At 40.1% G+C, this 27,404-nt stretch overlaps 4 protein-coding genes across 5 annotated transcripts; 1 reads left to right on the forward strand and 3 right to left on the reverse strand.

Moving 5' to 3' along the window:
- bcl7a (BAF chromatin remodeling complex subunit BCL7A) lies at positions 1-6,668 on the reverse strand. Its single transcript, XM_085358530.1, has 6 exons — positions 6,508-6,668; positions 3,183-3,264; positions 2,928-3,024; positions 1,845-1,994; positions 905-1,008; positions 1-697 (listed from the first exon to the last, which is right to left on the reverse strand). Exons 1-6 carry the CDS (start codon positions 6,597-6,599, stop codon positions 623-625), a joined length of 600 nt encoding a protein of 199 aa, XP_085214656.1. The 5' UTR covers positions 6,600-6,668; the 3' UTR covers positions 1-622.
- Positions 6,669-11,020: 4,352 nt separating this feature from the next.
- On the forward strand, positions 11,021-15,336 carry eif2b1 (eukaryotic translation initiation factor 2B, subunit 1 alpha). The gene is made up of 9 exons (XM_085358532.1): positions 11,021-11,290; positions 11,378-11,479; positions 11,923-12,059; positions 13,058-13,174; positions 13,271-13,383; positions 13,472-13,540; positions 13,634-13,709; positions 14,927-15,052; positions 15,136-15,336. Exons 1-9 carry the CDS (start codon positions 11,278-11,280, stop codon positions 15,289-15,291), a joined length of 909 nt encoding a protein of 302 aa, XP_085214658.1. The 5' UTR covers positions 11,021-11,277; the 3' UTR covers positions 15,292-15,336.
- Positions 15,337-15,345: 9 nt separating this feature from the next.
- Positions 15,346-21,484, reverse strand: ddx55 (DEAD (Asp-Glu-Ala-Asp) box polypeptide 55). The gene is made up of 14 exons (XM_085358531.1): positions 21,293-21,484; positions 21,161-21,211; positions 20,405-20,491; positions 20,046-20,137; positions 19,184-19,246; positions 18,767-18,916; positions 18,162-18,354; positions 18,004-18,086; positions 17,692-17,823; positions 17,505-17,597; positions 17,299-17,413; positions 16,043-16,211; positions 15,641-15,927; positions 15,346-15,563 (listed from the first exon to the last, which is right to left on the reverse strand). Exons 1-14 carry the CDS (start codon positions 21,398-21,400, stop codon positions 15,414-15,416), a joined length of 1,773 nt encoding a protein of 590 aa, XP_085214657.1. The 5' UTR covers positions 21,401-21,484; the 3' UTR covers positions 15,346-15,413.
- A 1,845-nt stretch (positions 21,485-23,329) lies between these two features.
- Positions 23,330-26,640, reverse strand: tmed2 (transmembrane p24 trafficking protein 2). 2 transcript variants are annotated; one of them, XM_085358533.1, is made up of 5 exons: positions 26,301-26,640; positions 25,586-25,778; positions 25,437-25,454; positions 24,957-25,064; positions 23,330-24,867 (listed from the first exon to the last, which is right to left on the reverse strand). In XM_085358533.1, exons 1-5 carry the CDS (start codon positions 26,478-26,480, stop codon positions 24,743-24,745), a joined length of 624 nt encoding a protein of 207 aa, XP_085214659.1. In that variant the 5' UTR covers positions 26,481-26,640; the 3' UTR covers positions 23,330-24,742. The 2 variants fall into 2 exon arrangements, with proteins under 2 accessions (XP_085214659.1, XP_085214660.1); XM_085358534.1 differs by lacking the exon at positions 25,437-25,454.
- Between the last annotated feature and the right edge of the window lie 764 nt (positions 26,641-27,404).

Consider the following 27,404-nt stretch of genomic DNA (forward strand, 5'->3'; position numbering starts at 1 on the left):
TCGGGAGGATTGAAGTGACGTGGTCCTAGGGTGGAGGTTCCCCCCGCAGCCGCTGATCTGAGACCAGGCTAGCCTCTTCAGTTATCCTGAGCTAAACCCTTAGCAGTGAAACGTTTAAAAAATGGTCTCAGAGCAGTGTCTGCGATTGACCTCATCCTAATCCCAGTGTTAACTCTTTTAGTCACAGAAGCAGGTCAGTGTTTGTCATCTGGCCTGGTGGTGGCTTGGCTGACAGCGCTGCCCCTGTTCACAGAGGGGGTTGCAGCCCAGGTTCGGCGTGTCTCTTGGCATTAGTGAAAAGTGTGGAGGACTGGAAGGAAGCACGGAGGGGGACCAGTGAACAGAGGTAATATCCATTCTCCCTCTGTGACAGGGGAGTGTCAGGGGCAAAGATGACAAACTGGAGGGGAAGCAGCCATTAGGGTGAAAGTGAGAGAGGAAGGGTGGGAGACGTCCATTATCCCTTTTAGTTTAGGTAGAGAGGAGAAGGTGAGGGAAGAAAAACAGGAGTGAGAGGAGAGCCAGTATGTCCATTAGCCCTAAATTATCTAGAGTTAATGGAGGAAGGACAAAGGGAAAGAGACAGGAGGCTGAAGAAGAGTAATGACTCAGCCCCAAACATTTAACTCTCCTCAAAGTCCTGAGATGAGGACTCCAGTTTGCTTTTCTTGCTGGGCGGGGCTTCATCCTCTAGGTCCTACAGGCAAGAAGAAAAGAAAATATTGAGGATTTTTCTGGACTAATAAATAGTAATATGATAGACTGTATATAAAGGATATCTTCTGGGTCTGAGAAGCGAAGTAAAGTGGATGTACTTTCTTCTTCTTTCAGCTGCTCCCTCTAGGGGTTACAACAGCAGATCATATGACACCGATTCAAATTTTATAGACAGATGTGTTCATACCTGAGTGGCTTTGCTGTCTGAAGAGTCCTTCTCCCCTGAGGACAGGCTGTCTCTCTTGGCACTTTGTGCTCTCTCTGAGGTCTCTGATGAAGGGATGCTCTTACCTGGAGATTGTTAAGACAATGATAGATCAGCACAAGAGCACACATACCTGTTGAATTGTCTTATACTTTATACTTTAATGACAGTGTGGTCACAGAGATGAACTGCCAAAAACACCCTCAAATTTATCTACAGTTTTCACTTTTGGAGTTACACCAATTCTTTTCAGTGTGTTTGGCATTTTTTCTTGAAGCTTATTTATGATCAATTCAGAAACAATTGGTTTGATTAATGTTATGGTTGCAAGACTATAGACGCACACTGACACACTCATTGGCCTGTTTACCTCATTCTAGGATTTATTTCTTGTAATGTTTTTACTTCTGTGGTCCATAATTGAATGGTGAATGTATTACACTATTCTTTGAAAAGTATAACATGTTTAATCTTTGCTTATTGTGCACTCAGTTCAAATTCGTGGTGCAATATTTCCAGGTTCAATCCCCCACAAGACTGCTGCTGTGAGGAGTACATTGAGATATGCAAAAATATAATATGTAAGTTAGAATGTGAATGTATGAGAGGGGGTTTTGGCATTAAGATGAATTGAGGGTGGCGGTAAAAGATGGTTGACGGTTAAAGTCCCGGGGGGAACGGCACGGCAGCTGCACTGTGTCTGTGGTCCCCGTATGAGTGTTTGACTATGTAGAAGCAGTCATTTTAATCTTCTCACAGTGTGATGCTATTTGTTCTGAGGATAAAAACAAAAACAGGAAGGGGCTCCTCACCCATCTGACAATGCAACTCCACCACCTGCTAGAGGAGCTTTGGATAAGACTGTCATTTAAAGTATGTGTGTCTGTCTGTTTATTTGGAAGTGTGTTTGCAAGTGCCTAACCCCTCTTGCTGTCTGGGCTCTGGTCAGTCTTGGCTTCACCATTGTCACGGTGTGATGTGGAGGTGGGCTCTGGGGCAGGGCTGGTGCTACAACTGTTTTCCTGTTTCACTGGGGACGAGTCAGCGATGGAGCTCTGGTTGCTGTTGTCATCTAGCAAAGACACAAATTGAAAGTATTGCACAGTCACTTTAAAGGCAAACAGATTTTGGTTTGCAGCATTAAGTGTCATGCTCATATTTTTTTTTATAAATACTTGATTCATAATCAAAAAAAATTAAATGAATGACTCCAAAGAGTATTAAAGGGTCTACGCTGTCAATTTTCACGCCATGATAATGCAACAGAAGAAAAAACAATATGCAAAGGAAAAACAGGGAACTTTAAAAAGGCAAGAAAAAAAATCCATCCATTCTCTTCCGCTTATCATTATCAGGGTGTAATCTCTGTGATAAAATCTAGCTAATTATTGTGTCATAGCACCACTGCTGTCTTTGGAAAAAAAACCCCATAAAACTATTAAAAACACATCAATGAGCCACACAGACACACTGGGTGACATGCTTCTTCATTAGCATGAACACACACACTGTAGGTTTTGCAGGGAATGCTCACTGCAAAAACAAATCAACTTAATGTGTTACTCAAAAGTAGTCACTAACAAATCCACCATTTCCTCCAGTTTAGAAACCTTTGATTAAAAAAAAAGCACAGGGCCTGCCTGGTTTTCTTTTTGTTTTCTGTTTTTTTGCCTTGAGATGATAGGTGGCGTGTTCAGACCAAAGACTGGATAAAGGTTTGCCTGTTGTTACTCACGCAAGTATGGTTACTGGAATGTTTCAGCCAATGGAAGAACTTCCTTCCAAAAATGCCTGGAATACATTATCTCACTTTCCCAAGCTTGCCTGGAAGTCCTACAGCTTCACTTACTTTTCTCCTTTTTTTTGCCATTTTCTGTAAAGTGAAGCTGTATCATACAACTATAAATACATTTTATATTTTGGATTGTAGTGGCTGTGGGGAGACTCCACAGTTTATGACAGAATATCAGATGATAGGCTTTTGGAGCAGGGCATAAACACCCACCATGCATGTCCATCATCCCTGGAGAAGAGCTGTTCTCTGGAGTCGTCACTTCTGAGCCATATTTCTCGTCTTTGCCCTTCTTCTTGTTCTTGTTCTTCTGAAGCAGGAGAATACGCGCAATGTTAGTTAGTAAAACTGGTTCCAACATGCAATAAAGTGACAGGAAGATGAACAAACACAGCCCGGAGCTTGGATAAATCAGTATACAGCTTTTGATGATTTTGATGATGGTGGTGGTGATGATAATGAACTCACATCATCTGATTTGGGCTCTGTAACTGGCACCCACTTGTAGATGCGAAGGGACGTGTCTCCAACAGTCACCCATTTCTTCTCCCTGTAAGGCACAGAAAAACCAAACTGACTCAAGGGCTCTGGGCCAGTGTGAAAGCAGTGTAGATATAACTGTAGCCACTCTATAAATGATGCTATAGGAATGTAAAATACAATTAAAAAAAAAAAAAAGTATTGGATTAGTATAGCAGTTATGTTCTTAGAGTACAGAGTGTACCAACTGTTGTTGGTAAGGTACCACTGTTTCAATTAAGTAAAAATGATCCTTGGGCGATCGTGGCTCAAGAGTTGGGAGTTCGCCTTGTAATCGGAAGGTTGCCGGTTCGAGCCCCGGCTTGGACAGTCTCGGTCGTTGTGTCCTTGGGCAAGACACTTCACCCGTTGCCTACTGGTGGTGGTCAGAGGGCCCGGTGGCGCCAGTGTCCAGCAGCCTCGCCTCTGTCAGTGCGCCCCAGGGTGGCTGTGGCTACAATGTAGCTTGCTATCGCCAGTGTGTGAATGTGTGTGTGAATGGGTGGATGACTGGATATGTAAAGCGCTTTGGGGTCCTTAGGGACTAGTAAAAGCGCTATATAAATACAGGCCATTTACCATTCTCCAGTGAATATTTGAATGTCTTAAACATTTCTGATAGTAACCTGAAGCTACAAAATAAGAAATCCTATGTTACCTGACATTTTGAACACCAAAGGTTAAAGCTTGCGATTGGTTTGCTTAGTCACTCGTATGCTGAACACTCGTATTCTCAGTTACTCATTTCTCTGGTCTTTAAAATGCAAAGGGGTAAAAAATAAATAAATAATAATCACAACCTTGATTTTTTACTGCCTTTTATCAGCTCACATTACTCGCTGTAACTTTCAGCCTCTCAGATCAGATACTTTGCCAGTATTCTCCTCCTCATACTATTGAAATTAATACTTTGGGATTGTTGATCTGACAAAACAAGCGATGAAGCAATAAGTTAGGCTCTAAAAATAGGCACAAAAAAGTACTATAAATAAGAGTTGTGAAGTTGATACCAGGATTATTGGTGCCTTTTAAAAATGGCTTTGAAAATTAATGAAACAGTAAATTAGTTCATTATTATTTTAATTAATGCTGAGAAACTTTACATTTTAGTTGTAGTTTTGAGGGGGGGGGGGGGGATGAAAAGAAAGAAAAAAACTCAAAAAACTCTAAGAGATTTAAGACCAATTCACAACATCAGTCACCTAAGGCACTTTGTACTGTATAGTAAAGATGCTACAATATTAGAAACTCCAACAATCAGACAATCGCTTATGAACAAACACTTGGTTACAGTAGAAGGAAAAACTCTCTTAATAGGAAGAAACCTCCAGCAGTGCCAGGCTCAGGGAGGGACGGCCGTCCGCCTTGACCGCTTGGGGTTGAAAGTGAAGAGCATAGAGAGAGAGAGATGACAAAAGACATACTATGGGAGAAAGAACCAGAGTTGAATATTCCCTAATGACTGAATACAGTCGGGCTGTATAAACACACAGAAAGTAAAAAGAGACGAATGTTGAAGAAACACTCAGTGCATCACGGGAAGCCCCCAGCAGCCTAAGCCAACTGCAGCATAACTAAGGGATGGTTCAGGGTCACCTGATCCAGTCCTAAATAGAAATTTTAAAGAAAAAAGAAAGGTTTTGAACTTTAAAATCTTAAAAGGAGAGAGAACTTATGGAAACTGAAGCCTCTGAATTCTACTGTCTAAAATTCTAGGAACCACAAATAAACCAGCAGCCTGAGAGTGAAGTGCTGTGGTAGGATAATAAGGTTCAGGGAGGTCTTTCAGAAATGACCGAGCCTGAATATCTTCTGTGTGGGGAGAACGATTTTCAGTTCAATTATGAATTTAACAGGGAACTCATATTAGCAATAAGCTAATATGGGAGAAATGTGGTCTGTTGAATCATTTTCTATGGATCCATTACTGATTAATCAATCGAAGGAGAGGTCAGTATTCTCTGTAATCCGACCAGTAACCCAATAATCTTGGGTAATTATAAAGTGAGAGGGGTAAACATCTTACTGGCTCTTCTTTTCCTCTAAACTAACAACCAGTAAGATGTTTTTATTGACTCTTTCAAAAATAACTCAATGCCGATTACTTAAAAATACTTCAATTCTGATTCTTCAGTTTGACCTTCCGATTTTTAACATCTTGTTGTGATTTTAGGTACTGAAACTTAAATTCTGGTCAATTTAAAAGTTGTAAAATTATACCAAAGTGATTATGCCAAAGTGAAGCGCTACAAACACGCGAGGGACACAATTTGGATTTTTTCACAAATGAACATATGTGTGTGTGTGTGTGTATATGTGTATATATATGTATATATATATATATATATATATATGTATGTGTGTGTGTGTGTGTGTGTGTGTGTGTGTGTATATATATATATATGTGTGTATATATGTATATATATATATATCTCAAACCGGTCTGTATTAACTAAAATGAGTTTCCCTGCCCTAAGTCATATTTAAGTTTAATTTCACAATATTAGTTACATCAGGGACATTATTAAACCACGAAAACTCTACGCCGACCTGGGAATTACATATAATGTATGTATATAAATTATTTTTAAAATAAATAAATAAATTTGGCCATTAAGTAAGCTTTCACACCTAAATTGTGTATACTATCATAACAAAAATCGGCGTATCGGAGCCTTCAAATGTGTATAAAAGGCTTTTTTCTTGTGTTAAACGTTAAGACTGAGTCACTACGTGTTCAGCCATGCACTACAGTAGCCTACTTCCCTCTCCCAACCCCCACCGTGCCTCAGTCTCTATCAGACCTAAAGGGCGACTCAAAGCGCTTAATTTAAAACTCCAGACGGACTAAACTGCTCCGACTCAAGAGCGCCGTCGTCAAATTGTTTCCAAGTCCGGACTTATTAGACGTTTCGATCCTAAAAACCGCCGCCTGTGCTACGAGCTCAACAGCGGGCAGCAATGGCTTCATGTGACTGCATCGAAATATGGCTTCTGGGTTCAACCCTTGCCGTTAAAATCAGTGGAAAAATACGCCGGCTACATGTAGTCTAAACGTGCTAGCCCGCCGATGGACGGGGTGGTGCACCGCACTAGTGCGCCCCGGTGCACCTGAGCTGCAAGTACATCTGCCGTGAAATCCACTTCAGAAAATGTCCTTTTCTTTCAATTTCATCCCTCGCTCTGTCTCGCTCCTTCCCTCTCCTCCCCCAACAAGCAAGCCTTTCTCGTGATAGATAACGAACCCTGCTTTTTTTTCTACTTTTCCTCTTACCATTTTCGTACTTTCTCAATAGCGGCCATAACCCTCTTGATGTCATCTTTCGCCCTGCTCCGGGTTTCAGCTCGGACCGACCTGCCCGACATTGCCGCGGTGGGTATAATATTTTTAAAGCTCGCCGGCAGCTCAGACACAATGCAAACAGTAGAGCGCACAGAGGAGCCAATTGCGCCTGCGCGGGTTGATAGAGCAGCGAGAGGAGGGGGGGGCGGAAGGCTGCAGCTGCACTCAGAAGAGCCGTCTCCCTGCTGAGCCAGGAGGAGAACAAAGAGGCTGCAAGCTGCCTGATGTTCTCTACTTCACTCCAGCCAGAAAACTTGACGCTAAAACTAGAGAGTGTGCGAGGAAAGGACGAAGAAGATTTCATATTTTTACTCTGTTTGATTCATTATTGTTTTTTAGTACTTTGCATAGACTGGCCTCGAGTAAGAGTATAAATGTCCCCCACGTCTTAACACAAGACTGAAAAACAACAGCAAAATTACACCACTTTCATTCTGGCAGGTTCTGTCCCATGTCTCTATTTGTCACTGTGCATCTCCTTCAAACATCTGACATTTCTTTGGAGTCATTATGTGTCTTTTGGCCTTGTTTTGTATCCGTCAGTCATTTTGAGCATGTCTCAGGAGCTTTGTGTTCTTTTCTGCTTGCCTCATGTTGTCATTTTGTGTCTTCTGTTCTGTCCTTGGTTTCATCTCTTTCTGTCACAGATTTTAAATCTCTTTATAGTTATATTGTGTCTCTGTGGAGTCTATTTGGATTTGTTTTGCATGTCTTTGATGTCACTTAATCATGACATCAGCAACCCCTCTCACACACTCTTCACACTCCTGCCATCTGGAAAAAGGTACCGAAGCATTCGGGCACACACATCCAGACTGTGCAACAGCTTTTTTCCACAAGCCATCCGTCTCCTCAGCAAAAAGGGACTGGACTGATAAACGCGCACGCACGCACGCACGCACGCACGCACGCACGCACGCACACACACACACACACACACACACACACACACACACACATTATCACTCAGCTTAACTCAACTACCTCAAAACATTGAGACTGGACTGACTAATCAACACAAGCGCAAACACACTGACCTACACCACCAATCTATCGTACACACCAACCTGTAAATGCTCTTTTGCACAATATTATTACTGGACTTTTTGCACTAACTTCTTTACTTCCTAATTTTTGCTGCTACACTAAGGAATGTTTACTGTTCCTCCACTACCTCAACTCATCATCACAAAACCTTATTATTATGTTACGTTGTGTTTTTTTGTCACACTGTCACTTGCTGCTCTTGTTTGCACATTTGCACGTGCACTTTGTTGTCTGCTGTCTGTTAACCAAAAAGAAAAAGTCTTCCTTAGATAGTTAGATAGTTAGTTTTTGTTAATTTATGTTGTAATTTATGTTAGGTCAGTCTGTCTTGTCTCCGCTAGCCAGCTAACTAGGCCTCTTAGTTAGCTAGTTTAGTGTTTTCTGTTAATTTATGTTGTAAATTTATGTTGCATGTAGCAGCTTGGTCCTGGAGGAACGTTGTTTCACTTCACTGTGTACTAACTGTATATGGTTGAAGTGACAATAAAGCTGACTTGACTTGACTTGACGACAGCAGAAGACCACACCAGGTGCAACTCCTGTCAGCTAAGAACAGGAAACTCAAATTGCTGATGAATGTTTCCAGCACTTTGTTGAGTCTATAACACACAGAATTAAAGCCTGTTCTGAAGACAAAAGGCAGTCCAAGCTGAGATTAGTAAGATGCAACTAATAAAGTGGCCGTTGGATCTTTATGTATAGTATATGCATGTAATTACCCGTGCCAAAAGGACAAAGGACTGTATGTATTTCTGTGTGTTTCAACTAAACTTCTTCTTAGAACGTGCTTTCACCCGAAGGACAATTTCACTGCTAACACCAAGAGTGTGTGACTGTATTTGCTCATTTTTACATATTTGAAAACAATTTGAAATAACTTGATTGTAAACACTAATGCAGTGCTGGACAGTATTCAGGAAAGTGACAGACCTAAGGTTCTGACTAAGAAACATAAACTGTTTTCATAAGTTGTAAAATGTCATTGTGAGAAGTGCATCAACACCATAACAAATATCTCTAGAAGTGTATGTAGTTTAGTATGTGTAGAAATAATAGCAGTGTGTATAAAAATACTCAGACAGGCTAGTGTGGTAGGGGAAATGTGTTACTGATTTTAGAACTGCACTAAGAAGTGAGAATGATGTTTCTGGTGTGAAGTTTGTGCCAAAGCAAACGGAGAAAAACCATAATTAATGATAAAGTTAGTGGTTGTTAGAAAAGAACCATGTGGCCCTCTGCAGGTGTAATTCAAAACTGCAGAATGGGCTTGGCCTGAAGAAATGGACAAAGACTTACTATCAAACTTTTTTTTTCAGTTTTAAGTTTTATAATGATCAAAAATAAATAAATAATAATAATAATAACAGCAAAAACAAGTCTTCTTCTATTTTCATTTTAGGAGTCATTAAAGTGTATTGGGCTACCTCTATCACATCCTATCCCTGGCATCCTCTCCAGTCACACCAGGCCTCAGCATGTCTTCTTTCTGTGCGACTCTGTGCGATCTTTCTCTATTACTCCTGCCTGGCAGCTCCATATTTAACGTTCTTTGTCTAATATATACATTATGCCCTATTTACACACTTCCAAACCACCCCAGGCTTTCCTCTTGAACTTTGTCTCCAAACTCCTGAGCTGTCCCTCTGATGTTCTCATTTCTAATCCTGCCCCTCTTAATCACACCAAACAGGGGTGAATCTTCAACTGTGTCGCCACTCTTTTCGTCACCTCTCTTGTGCACTGCCCATTGTGATAGATGTTTAAAACCTGAGATTTTCTGGAATTAAAACACTTTAAACTTGTTCAGATTTTGTATAAAAATGTTTTGTATTATTCCCAGCAAACTGTCTGTTATACCCACTGTCAGTAAATGTGCATTGTTTGTTTCTGGAATTAAATCTGGACAAACTCCCTTTTCACTGTCCTCACTGTCCTCATTTCCTCCTTACTAATCCTCTGGACTTCCTGATATCATTTTCCCATCCATCGCCCTCTCTATTATTATTTTTTCATTCATCAGCTCCTCAAAGTACTCCTTTTTATCTTCTCACCATACTCTCATCACTTGTTAACACATCTTTCCTACTATGTGACAAATCACTGCTGCACATCCTTTCCAGCTCAGTCTCTCTCACAAGTTCCCTTATCCTCACAAGTTCCCTTATCCTCACAAGTTCCCTTATCCTCACAAGTTCCCTTATCCTCACAAGTTCCCTTATCCTCACAAGTTCCCTTATCCTCACAAGTTCCCTTATCCTTAGCTCATTGTGAGGCTGTTAGTGTCCAGCCTCACAATGAGCTTTTAGCCTTTGCCTTTGACACATCTCTTTTTGCCATACACCTAGCCTCCCAGTACTCCTGTCTGTGTTCTTCATTTCCCTGACTATTCCACTTTTTCTTTAATAGTCTCTTCCTTCACATACTTCAGCTCCTCCACGAACTCTGTATAACATTCTTCCTTCTTTAACTTTTAGCATTTAATCTTTGGCTTTTCCTTCATGTGCTTACAAGCTATTGGAATCAAGTTAGCCCACTAAAAATCATTATTGACATTAATTAGCAAGTTTAATTTAATTCATTAACATTTTAAAATATGTATTTTCTTGCTATGTGCGTTGGTGTTTACATTTTTAGTTCATATACTGTGGTACAGGTTAAAGGTTTGGGACCAGTTTAGCTATATTTGTGGCTGTGAAAGGTATCGAGATTAACTGGAAGCTGGATTATGGAACAATAAAGTATGTGTTGACACTTCACCCTGTGTAAGCAGTATACTTAATTTCATAAATGGCCCGTAATATTGCTGTGTAGTTCAATTAAGGTACATCATTATTATAAATTTCATTATATCATAACTGCTGGTATGAAGACATATTTCATAATAATTTCATAATAAACGTTGTTTTATGCTCTTGTACCTCTTTATACCCACTGTGCCCAGAGCACACTAAGAAACACTTATATGTCCTTTAAGTTACATTACAGAATGGAATAAGCAACTTATTAAATGTCTGTGCTGTACTGTTCATTAACATGGATGGACCTGACACCAATAAAAAGTTCAAATGGTTCCTCACCAGTTGTTTTGTCTCTGACTCTCGTATGGTCCGGTTGTCTCTCGTTATAGGTAAGTGAATATCTTTGAGGTTTTAATAGACAATTCTATCTCTCTGTTGTTGCTTTATGGTCATTTCACTCACTTTGTGGAGATTCTGCATTACTATGTTACTATTTTACAATCTTTGCTGTTATTTTGTGGTTTATAAAAACAAACAAACGAAAACAGAAAAAAAACACATGAACGAATTAAAGTCACATTTCCAACTTCACGTGAACGGCACGGCGTCTGGGAGACGTTTTTGTCTACGTCATTACTCTGCGACACGTCAACCTGCCTTCTGCAGGATGAGCTAATGGTGTGTAAGTTGGAAATAGTGACAGGAGCAACTTTTAGACAGAGTTCAGCGGGGTTTTGCTGCCATTCAGAGTGGGGCTGACTTAAAACAATATTTCAAGCGCTGTGAATATTTTCGTTTGAAAGAAAGAGACAGTGAGCGGAGTCAGCCGCTCTGGCATGTGTTAGAAAGAGCGCACTGACTGAAACCTGTAGAAATCTTCTGTGGTTATCTTTTAGGCGCTGTTGTTGCTTTCAGGATGAACAACGAAGGTAAATTACTCTATTTTTAAAATAATTTTCTGCTTTTTGTGTTAGAAATATTAACTGGATATCTCTGTGCCTCTATCTCTGGGACAGAGTTGGTGGAGTATTTCAGGGATCAGATGAAGAAAGACCCGGACATGGCCTCTGCTGTTGCTGCTATCCGCACTTTGCTTGAATTCCTAAAGAGAGATAAAGGTTAGTGTTAAGCCCTTGGTGTTAATATAGACACCTCTCGGCTTTTCTTATTCTCGCTTGGATGTGGAGAAGAAGACGTGAAATTTAGCCTTTTTGTGTTTTCTCAATTTGTAAATAGTGTTTTTTGTCGTTTCTCTGCGATAATCATGTGGGCCAAGATCTGAAAACAGCATCTAGAGTGCTTTAAAAAGTTACTGAAGCCCACATGTCAAGTACAGTTTTAATAAGAATTATTATTTTTCTACCATAAATGAAATAAAGATTTCACAGATTTTTGTATGTAATTTGTATAGTATTTTTTTTCTCTCTTATTTCTTTTCTAAATGTACTTGTATATTGTTCACATGTTGAAATAAATTACCAATCAATCAATCAATCAATCAATCAATCAAAGAGCACTGTAAGGAACTACTAGGATGACAAAGCTGTCTCTCCCCCTTCAGGTGAAACAATCCTGGGCCTGAGGGAGAGCCTGACGTCAGCCACAGACTGCCTTACAGGAGTGGACTCCTCTGTGGCTGTCTCCTCGGGAGGGGAGCTCTTCTTGCGCTTCATAAGCCTCACATCTCTGGAGCACCAGGTGAGTGAAGACAGTTTGGCGTTGGACATTCAAACATTGAACAAGATTAAGCGTGAATAACTTGAGTGAAATCATCAGAGCACTACCAGATCTGTTGTACGTTATCGAGTCAGACCTTATGGATGCTGTGCAAGTGCTACTGTTCTCGAAAGAACTTTATTAAAAGAGACACTGCAATTCTACAGCAAAATTGTGGTTCATACAGGAGAACAAATATAATCAAAGTAAAGAAAAAACTGTTAGGTTTGGAGGTGTCACAATTTGACAAATGAAAGTAGTTGTGACTATTTTTCATACTTTTTTGCAGTCGATGCCTGGTTGAAGCCTGGAACTTACAGACATCACCAAAGAATGTGTTTCCTCCTTCATGACATTTGCCAGGCCATTACTGCATCTGTCTTTAGTTACTGTTTGTTTATGGGTCTGTATTTTGTTTTGTCTTCAGTGAGTGAAACACAGTTTGATCGGGTTAAGATAACGTGATTGAACCAACAGCTTCAGGATATTCCATTTCCTGACCATCAAAAACTCCAGTGCTACTTTTAGAGTGTGTTTTGGGTCACTGTGGGACTTTGCTGGATGTGGCTGTTTTTTGCTGTAAGCAGAAATTGTAGCTCTGCATACCTCAGTATAGATTCAGCTCTGTTTTTCACATCACTAATAAAAATTTGTGACCTAGGGACACTGGAAGCCAAGCTCACTAGGGACCCCTCCCGTTATGCTGCTTCCACCATGTTTTATTGAGCCTTTTATTTGTCGTCCTTGGCAGTTTTGAAATGTCATTCTCCTTCCCAAAAAGGAATCCAAATCAAAGAAGTTCTAGCACACATTGTAGATGCACAAATGCAAGATTTTAGAAAAAAAAAAAGACCATTAGAAGGAACTTAGAAATAGCAGTCCTGCTGGAACTGCTATGGAGATTGGCCAGATTTAAAGAGGTTGCATGATCAGACCCGTTATCTTAATCCAAGGCAGATGCTAACATTTATTCTTTTCAGGACCTGTCTCGCTGTAAGAAGGTGATGGAGGAGAGAGGAGAACTATTTTTAGAGAAGATCTCCATGTCAAGGACCAAGGTTGCCAAGCTCTGTCACACCTTTATCAAAGATGGCGCTGTAAGTATGGAACACAACCTAATTCTTGCTCTGTACAGGGAAAAGGTTCAGTGATGCATTTTTTTTTATTTTTGTTTTTCTCCCTGTCTCTCTCAGAAAATCCTGACTCACTCCTACTCCAGAGTTGTCCTCAGGGTGCTGGAAAAAGCTGCAGCTGAGAAGAAACGATTCTCTGTCTATGTGACTGAATCACAGCCTGATGCAGCTGGGTGAGGGAGCAGTCTATATACTGTACTGTAGTCTTACTCTGAAAGGACACAGGCTCAATAATGTCCTTTTTTTTTAAAAATTATTCAGGCAACACATGGCAGAAGCCCTGAGGAAACTCAATGTTCCAGTAACGGTGGTGCTGGACGCAGCTGTGGGGTGGATACAGATGTTAATAACGTCTGATTTTAATGTCATGTCTCTTGTCAATGTCATTTGCATTAGTTTTGTATTTTCTGTCATTCTTTACAGATACGTCTTGGAAAAAGTGGATCTAGTCATCGTTGGTGCTGAGGGAGTTGTGGAGAGTGGTGGGATCATCAATAAGGTGTGTTCCAGTAAAAACTCAGATGCTCTTCAATTGAATCAAATTCAAATCAGTGTTAAAATGCTGGTTATTGCTTCTTCTTTGGGCCTCTCTTGGCCTCCTGTTTTTCTTTACTTGTTTTTGTATTAGTGCCGTCAACTCCAAACCATACGTCACAACATTTTGTAGTCTAGGCAAGCCATAAATGACGCTTTATGATAAACCAAGTGTGTTGAAGGTGATCTGTAGTTACATTTGTAACGTGGTGCATGTCAGGTTACAGCACAGGGTTCTCTGTGTTGTATTCTGATCATTTTATAAATTATTGTCTCCATCAATGTCCCGATAAAGCAGGGTATGCTTTACTGTGTGGCTCTGCTCACTTTTCATATCTTGTTTTAAGACACCAACATGGAGACAATGGAAATGTTTAGTTTGCAGCTTCATAACAGGGCTTCGCTAACCAATGATGCCTCAGTGATATCATGGCAGCTACATCTTTAATATAGAGCAGGGGTATCAAACTGAAATGAGCAGTGGGCCACTGCTGGCACTGTCATCTCATTGGAGGGCCACTTTAGTGTTTGAGTAGTACAAAAAAAACCCCAAACAAGCAACAAAACACCCACAGATATTTCTGAAAATGTAGTGTTTTGTTTGTTTGTGTTTTTAAATTTCAAATATTGAATAACAAGGCAAAAAAAAAATGTTTTTCTCACTCTTAACTGAAGCCTTTCAGTGAACTACCAAAAAACAAATTGGTACTTTCTTTCTGACCACACGTGGTAGCAGTTCTGCTATAATTTTGTTCGTATTAAACAAAAAAAATGCAGACATAAGTGTACACATTAGTTTTTGACTGCTAGTGAAAATAGTTTTCTTAACAAATAACTCTAACACAGCCAGCCCTGTTTGTGCTTTCTGCTCATATTGCCTTTGTATTAAATCATTTTTTTGCTTTTTAAAGAACTTAACATTGCACTCAACAACACACAAATCCTCTCTAACAAAAAAGTAACTTCAAGTGCCAAATTGACTTATAATTATTCACCTCAATATATGAGTTTGAGACCGCGATATACAGTCTGTTTAAAACCGTAACTTAATGTTTGCTCGCATGTGTTGTCTTTATGGGACATTTTAAAATTGTGACACGGGTTGCACTCTGTTCACCCTAAAAGTGATAAATGTGACACAGCTTGTGATACAATAATAGACTTTTGTGTTTTGTCTTGCAGATCGGCACTTATCAGATGGCTTTGTGCTCCAAGGCACACAACAAGCCCTTCTACGTCGTGGCAGAGAGTTTCAAATTCGTACGTCTGTACCCGCTCAACCAACAGGACGTGCCAGATAAATTTAAGGTAAAACTGTACAGATTTTCTTTCTCTCCCCCTTATTTTATATTCAGAAGCTTTCCTTACATATCTATTTTGGGGCTCAACAGTACAAAGCAGACACCTTGAAGACTGCAAAGAACCTGTCAGAAGAACATCCAATTATTGATTACACACCTCCCTCCCTCATCACCCTCCTCTTCACTGACCTGGGAGTCCTTACCCCATCTGCAGTCAGCGATGAACTCATCAAACTTTATTTATAACTGCTTCACAATTCTCCAATAAAAACTACCAACAAAAACTAAATGTGTGTCAGAGATTTAATTCAACTCCGGTGGATACATCTGAATAGCTGTTATATTGTCCATTGTCTTCTTCCAAACTGTTACGGTTCTTCTGTTTTGTGTTTCGACTTTGCTCCACTTGTTATCTGTTGCTCAAAGTCCTCCTCACTGATTTGGCCTTTCTTTAGTTTCTTGAGGAGACGAGTGTCATCTAAAAGCTCTTTCAGGTCTTCATCATCCACATCAGAATCCTGCAAAAACACAAAAGTTAAAACTGTAGTCATCAGATGTCTTTAATTAAACATTAATGATGAATGAACGGAAATACCTCGTTGTGCTTTCTCTTGGCTGCCATCTTTTGCCTGCGTTCCTTCTTGCCCTTCTGTTTAGACCAGGCCTTATTCTTTATAAAGTTCTTTTTAGGAAAGGGAGTCTTATCTTTGAGCTCAGCCAGTGCTTTCTGTCTCTGCTTCTCCCTGTTCTTGTCTTTGTAACGGATGGTGTCTGTGTCCACTGTCGTCTCAATGAAATCAGGAAACTTTTTGTCCCTCAGTTCAGGCATCCTGGGCAGGCGAAGAAGTGCAAAGCCATGTGCCAAGCAGCCAAAATCCAGATCTAGACATCGAAAATGTGACACATTACATTTGTCTGTTTGTGGATACAACAAATTTGTATTTGAATAATATTTAGGATGCTCTACACATGTGCTTGCTGTTTTGTTTTTTTTAACCTTTGGTCCTGAAGATGAGGCTACATTCATGTTTGGCGTAGGCCTGGACGTATGAGACAAATGCTTTCATCCCTCTTTCGAACATGGCCCGGTCCTCCAGAGCCATGGCCTTCACTTTTGGCAGAACATCCACCACGTCTTTTATTGGGGACATCCTCTGGAGTGGACACTGGGGAGTAGATGAACAAGATGAGATTTTGCAGGTTCCATATTGTGCACCTTATAATTTTCTGAAGAATTTAGCTGTGAATGGAAAATATTTCCAAGAATTTCCTTTGCAATTTGATGGAAATTATTACTTGAAATTTTTTTTAAAAAAGTAAGCGTGACTACAGTTGAATATATTGTGAAGGACAAGCTGACAGAAACCAAAACATGCAAAAATGTGTACTTTTAGAAATCCTGTGGTAAATATTATCAACAGCAAATTTATTTCTGTTTTTCTCCTTTTTGGTTGCAAGCAATTTTAAAATAATTCTGAGCTTTCATATAAATATAATCCTAGTAAACTTAAACCTTGTACTTGGGTTGGATTTTTAAAGGTGTGGGACATTACTTGCCTACAGATCATTTAACACTACTGAGCATGCAGGTGAAAGGGGGCTTACATTTTCTTAAATGTTGGTTAAAGACCTTCATTTAAAAAACACATTGCTTTTTACAACTGAACAAATTACAAATATGCAACAGTAATCCAATGAAGGAGCTGTGATACTGAGGTTGTTTACTTCCATAGTCCTCATGATCATGTGATCACCTAACCCGACTGCTGATGTTCTGAGTAAATGGTAAATGGTAAATGGCCTGCATTTGTATAGCGCTTTTCTAGTCCGTAAGGACCCCAAAGCGCTTCACACTACATTCAGTCATTCACCCATTCACACACACATTCACACACTGGTGATGGCAGCTACATTGTAGCCACAGCTGCCCTGGGGCGCACTGACAGAGGCGAGGCTGCCGGACACTGGCGCCACCGGGCCCTCTGACCACCACCAGTAGGCAAACACGGGGTTAGTATCTTGCCCAAGGATATTTGCCATGCAGCCAGGATGCAGCCTGGGATCGAACCACCGACCTTCTGATTAGTGGATGACCTGCTCTGCCACCTGAGCTACAGCCACCCCAGTAAGTGAACCATACAAGTAAAGAGGTCTCAAGTATGCTGAACTAGCACAGACTCTCGGTTAGGAGCAACCAGAGCAGAGAGGTGGTGTGAAAAGTTACTGATCACTTTCAGTTTCTGCTGAACTCACCTTCTGATTGATGGACAGGAAGTTAACATAGGTTTCCTCCATTGGAAGCAGGAAGACGAGAGCATTGCCATAATTACCGATTCTTGCTGTTCGCCCACATCGATGTACAAAGGCACTGAGTCAGACCAAATAAATAAATAAAATGCAAAAACAAGAGGTGCATACAGTGACCAAAAGATCCAGTTATGTAGTTAGTACTGACTCACCTGGCACTGCTGGGAGGATCATACTGCAGCACCCAGTTAACATCAGGGATATCGATGCCTCTGGCCATCACGTCCGTGCACACCAAGATCCCACTGCATGACACACAAGCAAAAAAATGATGTACAAATCCCCCCCCCCCCAAAACAGCCATATTTTCTGTATCTGTACACACAAACTGAATTTTACCTTTTTAGTTTCCGAAAGTCAGCAAAGATACTGTTGCGTTTATGTTTCATCTTGCCGTGGATGCAGTGGATGGTGACCTTTTTGACCAACGTCTCTAGAGCTCGACCGTAATACTCCACACAAGCACAGGTACTGAAGACGAGATGACAAGGAATCGTGTCATAACAGACCTAATCGGACATGTCACGGAGAAAAACATTTTCCAATAAAAGAAACTGTTGTCATGACAATGAGTTTGCAGTCCAGTGGTTCACACAACACACGAGCAAAGTTGAAAGCTACCAAGTTTTTTTGTGTACCGCTTTAACTTACCTAAAGAAGACCAGAAGCTTCTCATGCTTGTGCTGCCTCAGGAAAGCCACCAGGTTGTTGAACTTGTCCTCTGCTCTACAAATCTGAAATAAAAGCATGAGATTTTTTTTGTGTCATTGCTACACTTTTCTACATTAATGAATAAATAATTGTCTCACAGTGTAGTAGTTGGACAGCCTGGAAGGGGTTTTCTGGGCGGTGGCAGCAGGGGCCAGGCCTTTCTCTTTGACGGTGATCCGTACGGGGTTGCGGAGGCCAGCCCTCACCAGCTTCTCCAGCTCCTGGGTCTGAGTGGCTGAAAACAAGCCTGTACGTCTCTGCTTAGGCAGGTAACCTAAGATGGTGTTTAGACTGGATACACAAATACAGACTATTACCCATAACGAGTTAAAACGCACTACAAAATTCAAACACACAAAGTATTTGGATAGTTCTTATTGTCGTGCTCTGTGCTTTAACATTAGACTTCACCAGCAGTGACGCACAAAAAACTGCAGTTCCTCTAACAGTCACTAGACCTTTTTTCAAAACTGAGTCAATTCCCATAGACTCACATGTTAAAATGTCCAACTTTAAAGCATTAAAAAGCAAAGTCCTTTTGACTATTTTGGCAAGTGAAATTCTATCCATCAAGTGAAATTCTATTCATTTTGTGGGCTCCATGTTTCATATGCATTTGAGTAGCTTTCTGAAGAGGTGCTATAGGCCTCAGGATAATTTCTTCTGGCATTGAAAACAATAAATGTTAAGAGTTTTTCCATACCTAGCCTCAAATCCCATGTCAAGCAGCCTGTCGGCCTCATCTAGAACCAGCACATCCAGGCTTTTAACTGAGCTGGCCAAGTCCAGACCATCAGACTTTCTCCTGAACATATCTTCGAGGCGTCCCGGTGTCGCAATCACAATGTTTGCTCTGAGACACAGATGCACAAATTCAAGCGGTTTGGATGTTTTTAATATGATTCTGTGATGGATAGCACAGGAGTTTTTGATATAATACTCCTGGGTCCATTGATATGAAGAGCCATTCAGAAAAACTAATTTCATTAACACAGCCCAATTTTTACTTCTTAACAGAACAAGATTGTGGATCATTGTGCTTATAATGGATATATTTCAGTCCAGCTGAAAAACTCTGCTAGTTGTGTGTTAGTGGAAAGGCCCTCAGATCATCGCATACCCTTTATCCTTGAACTTCTCCACATCCTCTGCTGGGTTACTGCCACCGATAAGTAAAATCTGCCTGAAAAACACCAAGTGGGAAAACATGAAAGACTTCTCTGATCATTAATGAAGTAGAGGTTTATACAACCGGTTACTATTTCAGTCACAGTTCAGTTAAAATAATAATTATGTTTTTCAAGGGGTTTTACTTGTATTTTGTGGGTGACATAGGTTCACATTAATAACATGATCAGTGATGCACTGCTATTTGTTTAAGGAGCAGAGTGGCAACTTTACCTATTACACATTGTATATCCTCTGTCTGCACACATTCATCAGTTTTATATTTCTTTCAGTAACTGTGACAGTACCACAGTAACTGTGTCACATATGTAAATGGGCACATCGCCATGGTCTTTTCCTGTCTGCTATATAATGCCAGGTATTTATTAAAGCCAGTATTATATACTGGGATAATTTCGACATTAATCTAAAACACTTTCATTCTTAGATTATGATGATGACGACATTTGACAACCTCTGACACCTCAGTATATATCAATAATGAATTAACGGCCATTAGAATAGTTTCCAGTTTTATCCAAGGATAGCTGTAGAGGCAGAGGCCACCCTCACCAACTTCGGACTTTTCTAACCACACTCTTAAAGGCAGATTTTTTCACCATACGAGCACATCACAAATTTCCATCCACTATTTGCTCTTTCTGACATATGGAGTGCAACCAAACATGTTCACTTTCACACTTTTTTTTTTACCATTACACTTCATTTAAATAGGCTTTAAGAATTTTTCATCTTATTAACTAAGGGGTTTGTATTATATACAACACCCCTTTCACACTGTATCTTCTACTTACTTGAACTGTGGAAACTTCTCAATAAACTGCTCCATCACTTCACTGATCTGTACAGCCAGTTCTCTTGTGGGAGTGATCACAAGGGCACCAACCTGCAAAAGACATTATTTGGGGCTTAACAAAGTGTCCAAATCATATTGTTGAGGCTTTGTATATTTCACAGATTATCTGTAAAATATCAAGAACTATCATAACTCAGAGTTCAGCTGTTCAGGATCAAGGAGGTATTAAACTCTATAACAATATCACAAAAAAGAACAAAAGCTCATTTTAATTACTTCAAACACTGCTAGTCATCCTATTGTTGTTTTTTTTTAAACTGGGGTTAAATGCCATCTTTGCTTCGCTTTCAATCTTACCTGCATCTTCTTTAGCTTCTCTTCCCGCTTCAGGAGGAGTTCTATAATAGGAATGACAAAAGCCAGCGTCTTTCCACTCCCAGTCACCTGCAATCAAATGACACTCAGTGAGCTACAAGAGGCTGCTGCGATAACTCACAGGACAACCACTCTCTACACGTGTGCTGAGCAGATAACCTTGCGGCAGACGGGGGTGTCAGGTTGAGGTGGTTACATCAGCTCTGAGATTCCGGAAGCTTATTTCTGCGTTTACTTTCAGGCAGCATCAAAAACCCATATTTAAAATTATTGATGATAAATGAGGTTTTTGAAAAAGTTCACATTCTTAAGGTAAAATAGCATGATTTATTATAACATACATTGAAAATACAACAACCAGCGGATATGTCTGGGGGTCCACTTTTCCAGATTGGGTGGATTTTATATGGAATGACCCTGTCAAGACAATTTTTCCTGTCCAGTTAAATTCAAATGTCAGTACTTGCAGTGGTGGTTAATCGGTATAATGTATACTGTGCACATGGATGGTCACCACGTTTGTCAGCCCGGGAACACACTGGCGACCTGTCCAGTGTGTGCCCTGTCTGCAGCCCTGGGACAGCTGGGAGAGGATCCAGACACCCGTGACACTGAATGGCTGGCTGGCTGGCTGGCTGGATGTGCGGGTGGATGGGAGGATGTTTACCATAACTCTGAAACATCTGCAATAATAAAATTCAGTGATCTTTATTTTTAATGGTTAAATGGCGCACTTACCGCCTCGGCAGCCACATCCTTGTTACTCATGAACAGCGGGATACAGGCAGACTAGAAGGGAAAATTCCAACAGATCAGATTTAGTGTTTACTGAGGAGAGGTGTGAGCCACGGGCTGAAAGTGTTCACTGACCTGTACAGGTGTCATGTGTGTGAATTTCAGTTCATCGAGCGTTTGCAAAATCTTCTCGTTGAGTTTAACTGGTAATCTGTCCCACGTCCCGTCTGTTGTATTATCCATGCTGGAAACCAAACATTCAGCAGAGCTCGAAACTAAAGTCGTTCACAGTGGGTCTGCTACAGTCGCACTCCACGCTGCTCCTGTTTCCGGGTCCGCTGCTGTTTACACGCCGGGTGGGAACAGAAGCTCTCCAAACTGCATGGTTCCCAGTGACTGTACACAAGATAAATAAAACCTTCCTGCAGTTGCTGGTCGTTCTCCTGAACAATGCAATTGTCATTATGATTTAGGATTGTTTTGCCACAGATTCTGGGCACCCTGCAATAGTGGTGTTTTGCCATGGCAAGCGAGAGCTAACAAAATCTAAAAACAGATATCTATAAAAACGTACCAAAGTGAAAGCTGCAAGATGCATACTCCACCAGCACTTTTAACATCTCTGGAAAATCACCTGGTTCACCAAATGTACATTTTTACATTACATACATTTTTCATTCATTTTTATCCTCCTGTAGATGCATACAGTTAACTATGTCACAGTCCTCAATCTTTTTAATTCATCTGCTTTTAAATATACTTAAAAAAAATCAATATGTAGTGTTTCTGATGGGAAAGCTGTTGTGTTCCTCACAGGACAGCCACCACAGACATCTGAGTAGGATCCATTAGTGGACAATAAAGTACTTAAATGGAGTTTAATCTTAAACATCTGCAGCAGCAGCTTGGCAGCAGTCAGGTGTTTTCATATTATATTATTGGTACTTTTGTTAAAGTACTTTTTTCTCTAAACAGTTCATGTGGAAACACTTTAGAAAACTAAAGCTTTTCTGGCTTCCTCTCTGGACACAGTTGCTTTAGTTTCTTCTGCCAGAGATTCTCCTGTTTTCTGGCCGCAGAGGTGCTCTCAGAGCCACAGACTGACATCTTATTCTTTCAAGCTAAGATAACACAATTTAAATCTGCTACCATCAGTCCTGTTCCAAAGACCTCAGCAGCATTCATGCCTGAATGACCATCACCTAATAACTCCTATAGTTATGAAGTGCTTTGAGTGGATTGTCATGGACAAAATAAACAGGACTGAGTTCCTGCCCCTCTACTTTGGAGGAGCTGCTGTAGAGGTTATCACCAGTTTCAAGTAAATGGGGATTCAAATAAAATACGTTGTCATCTGGAAAACTATCTTTACTTACCTAGGATACTTGAGCAGGCTGACCTCTGTATTGTAGCATTTTCATCATGGCTCAGGTGCAGACAGAAAGGCAATGCACTGACCAAGTACCACACAGAAGGTCATTGGCAGCAGCCTTCTATTCACTAAAGACATCAATGCTAGCAGATGCAGGAATCTTCTCACCCTGCTCATTAATGAAGCAGAAAGGAGGATGTGCAGCATCATAGCACCAATCATATATCCACACATCAGGGACACATCATAATACATTACACATGACAATTTCTTATATACTGTAATTCCTAAAGTTTATATTTATATTCATACCAGCCCTCTCTTGCACTCTAAAGCTTAAAGCTTGTAAAGGAAATTTACATCCTAACAGGAAATTCCTTTAATGCCTACACTGCAACCTTCCATGCCATTCCAAGTCCTTGTGGTATGTGTCCACCCGACGTGTGGTTACATTTCTCAGGAAGTGCATATCAAGTTATGTAGAAGGCTAGGACATACTGCTATAAAGAGGCTCTGGTTATGGTGCAAGTTATGATGTAGAGCTTACGCGTAAGTATAATTCTCATGTAAAACCCATTGGATATTAATGTGAATTATTTATATGCATTTTTTCCTCTAAATTTAGATTGGATTGCCTAATTTGTATTACTCATTTTAAGTTAAGTTGATACAGTGTTGCCTCACTAGTCCTTATGTTCTGGGATAATAAACCTCTTAAAATCTTGAAAAAATATAGGAGCAGCTGTGTTCCAAGGAATATTTTAATGTAATGGTGCAATTACACCTGTTGACAAGTCCCTTCTCTCTAATCATAATGAAACATCACACCCATTTATAAAGACATCAAAAATAATTGTACAGAATTTTGGCTTTATTATGAAACCTGGGGCATTTTTTTTTACAGACCACACTTCTACATTTGTAAAGATCCATTTAGCTGATTTCGTTGCACTCACAAAAAGGAGAGACTGTGTACAGAACAACTTTCCTGCCCGAACTCACCATAAATTCTTTGAAATACAAATCTGGAGCATATCTAGTGCATGTACCATGGTGTGGCTAAATGGAAACATCTACTGCCTTGGACGTATATACTTGGAAGAAAGACCTCATCCAAACAGCTGTCACAAGCAATGCTCAAGGGGAGGGGGGGGGGCGGGCGAATTAACAGTTCAAATTTTATACATATAATTTAAAATCCCCAACCCTAACAAAAATAACTATAGAAGCAACTAAAGAACACAGCAGTCAAGTGTTTAAACCCCCTACCTACCCAACCCACCCAAATCAACATGTAACATGGATTTCAGTATTCCTCTATACTTTGAGAGGCACCCCAAATATTTCAGTTAAAATTCAACCCTGCCTCTGCTTTTTATGATCTTACAGCCAGGCCAAACTTTTTAAAATCCAAGAGTTTGAAAATCATAAATGTTAGTTTATGGCAACACAAAAGACTTCCCTGTCGAATTCTATTTCTGAACTATGTGGGGAGTGAGCCACACAATTTCCCCTGGAAAAGATGTCCACCCACCTGTGCCACAAATCGCTATGAATCAATAGACAGTGTTAGAAGCTGTATAGTTTCCCTTAAAGACCAGCTGCAATGTACATTTTTTCAGATAGCTAGACAAGTTCATCGGGAGTGCAATTTGTGGTTTTTGAGAATTAACACATTGGCAGTATCTGCCAGTCTGACTTGGCTTTGACACCTGAAATCAAACTTTTCCTATCTCAGACACTAAACTAATGCAATGATGTTTTCAGATGTGCCATTTTTATCATTTCAAAACGGTTCCCATTTCAAACTTAATATAGGCAACATTCCACTCTGACGCCACACATACCTGTCCATTCATGTGCAATTTTAAGTCTTTCATTTGACTGCGGACACTGAGCCTTACAGTCATTTGCACAGGAAACAGCTGTACTAACTGTAATTAAACAGATCTGTTAAAAGGAAAAACTAATAAACTGAAATTTATCCCACAATCTTTTGGCCATTCGTTCCAAACATAAATTATATTTATAAAGAAGAAACCAAACAGATAACAAGAGAACAAAACCTCTGAGATCCAATCACATGTAGGCTTTACTCAAAACTGCCACTCTCATTTCCACAGTGTAAATAACTGTCTTGGTGTTGGAGGGGAAAAACAAAACAAAACAAAAAAGTACAGTGGAGGTCACAGAGGAGTATCATTTGAATAGCACTACACCACTCGCCGCACTTCGAAAAATCGCTTCAGGTAGTAAATCTGTCCGAGTGTCATTGCCACCAGAACCAGAGCTTCAAAGAATGACCACAGGACCACTCTGCTGTTTGTGTTGTCATTGACTGGATGGAGAAGAAGAGGAGAACAATTATAAAGATTTATTTACACTTATGATTACAATGGTTATTGGACTTAATGTAAAAGCTCTTACTTGCTCTGTGTATCCTCTCACGGACCTCCATGTACTCCTGCTCGTGCTTCACGGCTGTCATGGCAACTGCCAGCTCGTTGATCATCTCCTCCAGCTTGTTTTGGTGGGCTGAAACAAGAGAAAAGTGACTTGTCAGTGATGAGTCACAACACAGTGGTAAGGAACCCTGCTACCCCCATTTGAAAAAGAAAACCCCAAAAACAAACAACAACAAAAACATGCAAGATGTGCATATCCTTTTCACACCTGTGATGCATGTATCTGCCAGTGCTGTCCCATTATCAGAGACATTTATACTTCATACATGTTCTCAACATGTGCAACAAGTCAAATCATTCGCAAACATCACCACGTCTGTCTTATGTATGCTTAATTAGTTTTTACTACAGAAGCAACTCTGGTTAGAGAAGACTGCAGTGCATCACAAGCTCAAAAATTTATTTCACAACAGTAGTTTAGTCAAAGCCTGCTGTGCCCTACCATCCCAGCTGTCACCACCTACGAAGAGGGAAACAGTGAATCCACATAATAAAGTCAAAAAATAAGAAATTAATAAAAGGAACAATCATTTTAAAAGCAACGGGAATAAAAAGAGTTGCGGTTAAACTACATAAATCCCCACTGTGTACCTTCTGTCTCCATATCCTGGCCTTTGGGAGCCTCTCCGATATCAATGGTGAACATGACAATCTTGGGTGTCATGGTTGACATCTTGTTGCTGAAGCAGAACTTGTAGGTTCCATCCATGTGCGCTGCCACCGAGTATTTCCCACTGGACTCTCTGTCCCCTTTGTAAATTTGCTTACCGTCAGGTCCTGTTATCTGGAGATAGAAGAATTTCTGAATAACTGACATTGCTGCATGACTGGAGAATAACATGACGGGCATGATGTGCTTTAGGAAACATATGGCAGAAACTAAGTCAGACTGCAGAAATAGCTAGATTTTCTGCTTAAAACTAGCGAAAATAAACAAATCCTACAACGTCTACAGCGCATTAACTATTCAATAATCAATAATCGTATTAGCTACATAATTAGCAACTTAGAAACAATGCTAATGCTGCACTTCCGATATCATAATGGGTAATTTAATCATCATTATGGAGCAGCTCTTAGCGGGAAACTAAAAAAAGCAACTCTGTAAGATGTAAATTCTAACGTTTTCCATTAAACTGTATGTTAAATCCTTTACACCTGCTTTGCACCCAACTAGTTTTACCAAACGGTACCGGCTAATAGCTAGCATTAGCACAGGCCTTGTGTTGCATTGCATTTTATGATTTACAAGTACATCCTGCCTCGCGTTAGGTGACTCTTTTGCTATCCGAATGAAACATCTCACCTCGACGTCGATGTCCAGGAAGCCTCCTTCGGCCACTTCAAACATGAGGCCCATCTTGGTGCCGGAGTTGACCCGCTCGTAGAAGCACTCCTCGGCATGGGCGTCTATGCTAACGAAGTAACCAGAAGCAGTGGCCGACAGGACGGCCAGCAAGACAACTAGCTCCGACAAGGTAAACATGTTTCAGTGGTTGTGTGGAAAGCGTAAAAATAAATCTGACGGTATAAAAAATTTCCTCGCTACTGTATATCCAGTTTGTGTGAGTGGACTGTTGCAGGAGAGGAGCCGCAACAAGCTCGGCTACTCTGTGCTGCTCTCAGACTGCCACGTACGGGCTTACTGCACGGGTACCTGCGAGGGCCAAACCTCCGAGGATACGTGACACACACTGAAAAGGAAGTGAAAGGCAACTTTTCGTTTTCTCATTTGTTATTGGAAGAAGTCCCTTAAGTCTATGTAAACTTGCCAAAGTCAACCCCGTAAAGACTCCTTATGTGCAACGCGAATACTTAAAGACTCATGTTCTTTAGTTTACTATAATTTGTGTTTTTACACTGAATGTAAATACTTTTATTTATTGATTTATAAAAAAAATCAAATCAAAAGAACATAAGTGAAAATGCACTAATTTAATGAGTAAAATACATATGTTTATACAAATATATAATAAGAATATAATAACAAAATATCCTAAACAACAGCACCAAGTCATCTAAGTAATAGTACACGATTATGAAAACAATTGATATCAGTTGACAGCATTTTGCAATAACAACAATAATAATGATAATAGTAATTTATTAATGTTGCATAGCAGTTCAAAACTCTACTTGAAGATAATACTGCTTGAAGACACAGTGCATCACTGTAAGACTTTTTTGTAGTGTGGCATGAGTGACAGACTTGAATACTTTTTTGTTAGATTTGTAACTTTATAATATTTTGTATTATTTAATTCAGTTTAGTAAGTTACTGTTCTTACTGTCTTGGAGTGACAGTGACCAAATAATTTCCCCTCAGCTTAATAAAGTATTTTGATTCTTCTCCATTCCTCAGGTTTCCTGTCACTCTACAACATTACATTAAACAGTTTGAACCAAAAGA

This window comes from Diplotaxodon limnothrissa, linkage group LG7, assembly GCF_057381915.1.
Source record: "Diplotaxodon limnothrissa isolate DT_005_m linkage group LG7, D_limnothrissa_male_GT1.1, whole genome shotgun sequence".
In the NCBI taxonomy this organism is placed as follows: Eukaryota; Metazoa; Chordata; class Actinopteri; order Cichliformes; family Cichlidae; genus Diplotaxodon; species Diplotaxodon limnothrissa.